The sequence below is a fragment of the Empidonax traillii genome, unplaced genomic scaffold, assembly GCF_003031625.1.
Source record: "Empidonax traillii isolate 1590-97213 ecotype Southwest subspecies unplaced genomic scaffold, ASM303162v1 scaffold2653:size20023, whole genome shotgun sequence".
NCBI lineage: Eukaryota > Metazoa > Chordata > Aves > Passeriformes > Tyrannidae > Empidonax > Empidonax traillii.
Genome location: NW_020957846.1, coordinates 1 through 7,517, shown reverse-complemented (window position 1 = coordinate 7,517; position 7,517 = coordinate 1). Strand labels below are relative to the sequence as shown.

The window sequence follows — 7,517 nt, the reverse complement described above, 5'->3', positions numbered from 1 at the left end:
CATCCCCTCCGGGGCCTTTGCCCAGGATAGAGGATGCCAAGGAGGACTCTGTGTGTCTCCATCCAACTGGAGTTCAATCTCCTGCTTCTCACATCATCCAGCCCCCAACTGAGCTGGGCTGCAGCCACCCCGTGTCCTGGGACATGTTCCTGTGCTTCAGCTCCTCACACCAGAGGGAAAAACAGGCAAAAAAGCCACAGAGCAGGACAGGGAAAAACAGGAACACTGCCCTGAAGAGATGCTCAGCAGGACAGACTCTCCACCTTCCCCTGCCCAGACACAAAGAGGGGCCAGGTCCCCCCAGAGCTTTGTGCCACACAGATCCCACCCCAGCAAACAGCCTTTTAGCCCCAGACCTGCCCTCTCTGGGATGCACAGGCCTCATCCTGCTGCCAAACCACCCTCCTCTTCGCTGCCACCACAAACGTGCACCACCTGCTTACCTGGGCTGCATCCACGGTGCTGACCTCGGGATCAAGCAGCTCTTCAGCTACTCCTGACTCCACCAAGCCATTTACTCCCCTTCATGCTCACCTGGGGGAGGTCTCTTCCTCCTAAAGCAGGGCTTGACATCTGGGAAGCTTTGGGCAAAAGCTGCCCCGTGGCAGGCAGGTGTGCACAGAATTAATGTGCAGGTGAGCTCAGAGAGGCAGATTTAATGCTGGTTTGCTCCTCGCAATATTTAAGCAGAGTCACTCTGCAGCCTGACACCCAGGCAAGGAACAAAGCCTGCTGTTCACCTCCACCTTCAGTGCTCCCAAAGCTCAGGAGCAAGAGGAAAAGCCAGCACAGATTTCAAGGATGCCACTAAAAAGGGTGTTTTATTAATTTCTGCTTTGAGAGCGCTGGCTGCAGAGAATGGGAGAATTATTGAACACAAACAGGGAGCGACTGAATTAATGCAGGGCCCAATTTAATATCCAGGAGCTGCAGTATCAGCTCCTTTATCAATCTTAAAGATAAAAATATCTTGCTATCATTGAGCAGTAATGAAACCAGAGCTGTTGTGGCTGCAGATGATGCCAGGTAAGAGACACACCTGCCTTTAAAGAGACACTGCCATGGCAAGGAGGGGGAGCAGCTTCATGACTGTTAATGGTGCACAAATAACTAGTCAAACCTGGGAGAAAAAGAGCCCTGCCCAGTCCCAGACAAACCCCCCTGAGGTGTGAGGAGCCAGTGCCAGCTCTGGAGGGGTAAAACCAATTGGAGCATCAGGGAGGAGTCCAAGGGCTGCAGCTCCAGGAGATGTGTCCTGACCCAGCTCTTCTTTTAAAGCATCAGAATTCCTTCCTTTAGGTGCTTCACTGCTGGCCAGAGAAGCCCTTTGAGCCATCACTGCAATCCAGCAGGAAAAGCTGCCCAGAGCACGACCTGCCCCAGAGCCGCTTCAGATGAGAGAAACAAATCTTTAATTAAGGAGACATCAGCATCCCTGATCCCAGCAGGGCCTGGGAGCCAGGATACCTCCATCCTCCCCCCTTACCTGAGTCACTACCTGCCCTCAGGTTCCCTGGGGGTTTTTGGGTTTGCAACTCCCACTCTTTCTTTCAGCCTGCTCAGATGACCCAGCCCACCCAGGTCCAACCCACCCCAGGGTCTCTCCAGCGCTCTAGGGTTGCATCCAGGCCCTTTCTGATCCTAACTTGCCTTTCCAGACCCCAAATCCCTGTTTCTTCAACCCCTTGTGCTGAAGCAGGGTCTCTCCTGTAGCATGCATGTGGAGGGAAGAAGCTCCATGGAGAGCTCCCAGGTTTAAAGCAGACAAGGCAGACCTGCTGCCACCGAATTTCTGGCAATGTTCTGCATGTGGAAGGAGGTTCCTTTGAGGCACCAGCCAGTCCAGGGCTACCAGGGACCAGTACAGCCAGCCACACCCCAATTCACGTGGAAAAATAGGGTAATTTTATTATAAACTTCAAAAAAAAAAACAACCAAAAAACAACATAGCATCTGACTGGACATCTTTACTCAGGGCCACAGCTGCCCCCAGGGAGTCAGGAATTTTGCAGCCCCAGAAGGTCCAGGTCCATGGGTCAGGCTTCCTGGTTTTCCTAAAAAACACAGGAAATTTTTTCCCCTAAAACTGGCTGCCATCACTGACATTGGGGCTGCCGAGTTCAAATCAACCCACCCTGCACCTCCCTCACCCTCCACTTCCCTGTGAGCCAGGCAGAGCACCGGTTTCCTGGGAATTAGGGGGGGTATCCACAGGGAACAGGTGGGACTAAGAGTAGTGAGTGAGGAGCACGCACCTGGGGACAGGAGGACTCCTCCAGCAGCACAGGGATCCCATCCTGCTCTTCCAGCTCCAGTTCCAGCTCGGTGTCATTGTGGGATTTGTACTCCTCACTGTCTGACTCCTCCTCCGAGGGCTGAGGGGGAAAAGAGGCCAAGAGTCAGGGAAGGTGTGAGGGAGGACACACCAATCCTGCTCCCAGGGGCACTGGGAGCCACAGCTTTGCAGGGACACCCACCAGAAGGGAACTTCAGCACTGGGGCACAAGGAGGGCACCCACACCTTTCAGGCACTGATGGAGTGATGTCCTCAGTGGGAAGGGACCCACCAGGATCAGAGCCCAACTCTTCACTGGACACGCCACACAGAGTGGGTACAGTGAAGGAAAGCTCTTCCCAGCTCCCTGCACAGGCTCCTCTGCAGGAGCTCTCACAGCCCAAACCATCACCTCCCAGTTGCTCAGCCCCTGGGGACCAATCCTGCCCAGCAGCCAGAACGTCTCACCTCGTACGTGAGGTCCTGGGAGTCGTCTTCTGGCAAGTCCCTCTCCAGCACCACAAACCAGGACTCCTGCTCCTCCAGGGCCACATCATCCCTCTTCCTCTTGCTGGCTTTGTTCAATGGGTTGATCAGAGCCTCCAGGATCTCTGCAGGGATTCACAGGAGGCACCGTCACCACCCCCAGGACAAACACACATGGGGGTTTAGGGTTTCCTCTGCAGGAACCCCAAACCCTGCCATCATGACCGTGTTTCTTGGCTGCAAAGCCTTCAGGAGCTCTCACCCCTGGGCTGGTTGCCCTGGCCCCAGTCTGCTGGCAGGTAGCCCAGGATGTTCTGGATGCTGGTGGGCACCACGGAGAGGAGAAGGCGCACGAGTCTCCCCCGGCGCTTCCTGGCCAGGCGTCCAGGCCTGGGGGGAGACTGGCTGGGGTAGAGCTGGCTGATCATGCTGTCCACAGGGGTCACGAATCCCATCCACATCCACGCTTTCTGAAGCTTCTTCAGCTGCAAGGAGAGGTGCATTAGGTATCTGGAACAAGGCAAAGCCAAACCAGACAGAGGGAAACTCCAGGATGGGGAGGAAAGCAGAAGACAAGCTCACACTGAGCACAGGGCAGAAAGAAAATCATGGAATGATTTGGGTTGGAAGGGACCTTAAAGACCATCTGATTTCAACTCTTCTACCACAGACAGGGACACCTTTCCCTAGCCCAGGTTGCTCCAAGCCCTGTCCAACCTGGCCTTGGACACTTCCAGGGATGGGGCAGCCACAGCTGCTCTGGGCAACCTGTGCCAGGGCCTGCCCACCCTCCCAGGGGACAATTTCTTCCTAACAACATCTAATGATGTGGAAAAACTGAAAGAAGAGAATACCTTGGCAGAAGAACCCAAGAAACTGCCAAGTCTGGAGGTTTTCCCACCCCAGCCCCTCCAGCTCCAAGAACATCACTTACCAGGTACTTGACAAAGCTCAGCTGAAGGATCTGGCCCAGGAACCTGCTGAAGAAGGAGTAGGGATCGCTGCTGGTGAGTGGCCTCACCTAAAGAAAGAGAGAGAGACAGGTCAGATCCTCCACATCAGCTCGGAGAGAGCCCCAGCAGAAACAGCCCCAGGGGAACCTTCACCTGCTCTGGGCTCCAGCCCAGCTTTAGCTGCTGCTGCTCCATCAAGCCCAGACTGGACACAAACCTGACTTAGGCCAGGCTGAGACCCTCAAGCTACTTATAGCCCCTGGCCCATCTGCTCCTCATTACACTGATGAGCTGCTAATTGGGGGGGCAGCCCTTGCCCTCCCGTGGGGGTCTCTTGCTGTCAGCACTGGGCTTGGGCCTGGGCAGCCTCAAGGGCTCTCATTTAGGGATTCATTTCCCCTCAGTTTGGGGTCCTTCCTGGGAGTCAGAGCTTGCCAAGATGATTTGGGACGTGTCCCTGTGCCGATGCAAAGAGCTGAAGGTGATGAGATGCCAGAAACCTGCCCTGCTGAGCCCCTCAGGGATGGGAGAAGCTGGAGCCCAGCTGGGGGGAGAGGCCCCTCTGCACCCTTCCTGGTCTGTGCCCACACAGAGATGGAGCTGCTTTTCCTCTCTGCATCATTTTCAGAGCAGGATCCAACCTAAAGCAGCCCTTATCCCCCTGCTAGTAGAAGGGGAGGGTGACAGGGAATCACAGACTCGAATCCCAGCCCACTCTGCAGCTCTGCCCCTGCTGCAGACAGAGAGAAGACAACGCTGAGGCTCCTCTGGGGGAGCAGCTTTGTCCTCCCCCATGGAGGATGCACAGCCCCTGATCTCCTGGCCTCACATCTGGGGGCTGCCTGGGACTGTCCCCCCCACACACACACATTCCCACTCCCCGTGGGATGAGAGCTGCGAGAAACAATCCAGCACAGCCCTGGCACCAGCAGCGGTGGGCGGGGGGACTCGGGGGGAGGGGAAGCGGTTGAAAGTGCTGCTTTCTCTGGGTAATTGCGTGGGAGATTTTTTTTTATTATTATTATTATTATTTCCGACGGGAGTTTTGCTAGAGAGAGCTGGAGTGTTTTGTCTCCCGCTCCCGAGCTGCCCCTTCCGCTCGGCTCCACCTGATGCCCACGGGCGGTGACTCATCCTGCGCCGGGCACCGCTCGCTTCGCCCCCTCCCTCCCTCTCTCCCTCCCTCGCACCGTCACCCAGCTCTCCCTCTCTCCTGCCTCACGGGTGACACTCAGCCCTGCGCCAGAGCAGGAGGGCAGGCGATGATGCTGAGGACAAGCGTGTCCTCACCTGTCCCCTCCCTCGTCCCATCTGTCTCTCGGGCGGGTGACAAAGGGCTGCATGGCCCTGGCAGCGCCGTTGTCACCACGTCACCGCCCGCGGAGCAATCAGGGCTGGCAGCGGGGCATAAATAGCCAGCGCTGCCCGCGGGGGAGCCCCGCGGTGCCACCACCATGTCCCTCTGGGAGAGGACGCCGCAGGGCAAGAGCTCCAGCGGCATCTTCTTCCACGTGGTGACCCCCGAGCGCATCCCGCAGTTCACCATCCCCTCCCTGGCCGCCCACGGGAGGCACAGGGGCTCGGGGAAGGGGATGGGGCGGCTGGAGGGGACGGCGTGGAGGAGCAGCTCGGAGCCGGCGGGGCGGGATGAGCTGCCCGGCTTTAACTCCTCCTGCCCGAACCCCCCTGCCCGGCCGAGCCCAGACCCCACTGCGTGGGCAGCTCTGGCCCTGCCCCACCTCCCCAAGGTCACCACCCCCTACGGCTTTGTCACGCTGGGGCAGAGCCCGCAGGTCACCAGAGAGGAGGCGTTTTTTCACTCGGGCTGCCCTCGAGGTCCCGCTGCTGAGGAGGAGCCGGGATGCTGCGGACACTCCGGGATGGCTGTGGCTGGGGGAGATTCCCAGAGGGATGGAGGCCCGAGGGACCACAAGCAGCCGAGTCCTCGTGCCACCGGTCCCAAGGGTGGCAGAGCCAGCCCAGCCTACGGGACCCCGGCGGGGCTCCCCTTGCCCAGGAGATGTGCCAGCCCCGGCAGGGACACCCAAAGAACAGACGTTCTGGAGAGTGAAGAGGCAGAGAAGAGAGAGAAGAGGCTCCTGGGGGTGGGTTATCGGAGGAGCAGCTCCAGCCTGGAGCTCCCCGCTGTGACAGGCAGGAAGAACTTGTTGCAGAGGATCCTCAGGAGGCACCTTGTCCAGCCTCGGCAGCTCAAACCTGGGGATTTCCCTCTCCACTGACCTTGCAAAGGGAAGCAGAGGTTCCCTAAAGACCTGGGGAGGAGAGACTTTGGTCAGTGCCTCAGCCTGCAGGGCAGCCAGGCTTGGACCTGAGGGCCGGGGTGTCACCTCACCTGGAGGGGAAGCCTTGATGTGACATTGCCCTTGGCTGGGGAGGGACATCTGAGGGGCAGGAGGGGCAGCAGTGCTGGGGAGCAGAGGGGCTGAGGGTTTGTGACTGTTCAGAGGCTGAATAAAAGTGAGAACGTTTCATCCAACCTGTGCTCCTCTCCTTTTTCCTGCCCGTGCCACCACCTGGGTACCAACAGGGATGTTTTGGTGCAGCCCCAGTCTCAGCAGCTCCTCCCGCTCTTAATCTGCAGGTGAGAGCAGGTTCTTGGTGGGCTGGAACTGCTGAAAGGCAAAGCAGGAGACAGTCTGAGCCCCACCAGCTGCAACAGGCTGGGGGAGAGCAGCGATCACATCCACTTCCTGGCTGGTTTCCAGCTCAGTGACCACGTTTGCACATGCCAGGATCCCTCTCCCAGCCTGTCCATGGCAGGATGGACCAGGCAGGAGACACAGCAGCTGTCCTGAAACAGTTACTCCCCCCCCATTCCTCAGGCTGCAGTTGCCAACCGCTCCCAACCAGCTGCGATAAAGCAGCGCATTTATTGACTGTTCCCTCGTAAATTGCTTTTTTGCTTTTATGGAGAAGCAGAACCTGCAGCGCCAGAATGGAAGTGCTCACGGTCAGCAGTGTTTTGGGGCTAATGAAGCAGAGCCTCCTGGGTCAGCAGAGCTGGGCTGCTGCCACCTTCACTGCCAGGGCTCTTCATTCTCCCTGAGAGGTGGAACTGCTGGAGGGCTGGTCCCAGTCCTGGAGTGCAGCCAGCTGGGGGGGGAACTGGGAGTCAGCTGAGGTCCTGCACGGAGCCTGCAATCAGGATTTGCATCTGGGCCATTAACCAGGGAGTTTATTAACTTGGTTTGATTCCACCCCTGCCGGGCTGCGTGACCTGAGCCCCGTCCTGCTCTAACACAGTGACTTGGTTTTCCCGTCTTCTCACAGAACACGCCGAGCTGGAAGGGACCCACAAGGATCATCCAGTCCGACCCTCAGCCCTGCATAGGACACCCCAAGAATCACACTCTGCGTCCCAGAGGATCATCCAAACTCTCCTGGAGCTCTGGCAGCCTTGGGGCCGTGCCCACTGCCCTCTGGGGGAAGAACCTTTCCCTGAGATCCAACCTGACCGTGCCCTGACACAACTCCAGGCCACCCTGAAGTCCCTGCTCTCCTCCAGATGAGCTGCCTGGAAGCACCAGCACCCACAAAACCCCAGTGCTGGTGTGAAAGGGGGGTGGCAGCTTGTCATGGCAGCGCCCTCCAGACACACCTGTGCCCACCTGCACGGCTGTGAACGGCCCCAGCACAGGAGGAGGTGGCAGCCAGGGCTGCTGGAAGGGGAGCAGAGCTCAGTGATGTGACAGGAAATCCACTCCGTGGTTATTCTAAGGAGCTCTGGCACTCTGGAGTGAGTCAGGCACCGAGGCTCTGAAAATTTAAATTGATCTGCAAGC

General features: G+C 58.0%; 1 protein-coding gene across 1 annotated transcript; it reads left to right on the top strand.

The window, feature by feature from the left end:
- Positions 1 to 5,168: 5,168 nt before the first annotated feature.
- LOC114072114 (C2 calcium-dependent domain-containing protein 4C-like) lies at positions 5,169 to 6,211 on the top strand. The gene has a single exon (XM_027910033.1). It carries the CDS (start codon positions 5,169 to 5,171, stop codon positions 5,952 to 5,954), a length of 786 nt encoding a protein of 261 aa, XP_027765834.1. The 3' UTR covers positions 5,955 to 6,211.
- The last annotated feature ends 1,306 nt before the right edge of the window (positions 6,212 to 7,517 follow it).

Excerpts from the sequence above, each read along its gene's own strand:
- LOC114072114 (XM_027910033.1), top strand. The coding sequence starts at position 5,169 with ATGTCCCTCTGGGAGAGGACGCCGCAGGGCAAGAGCTCCAGCGGCATC.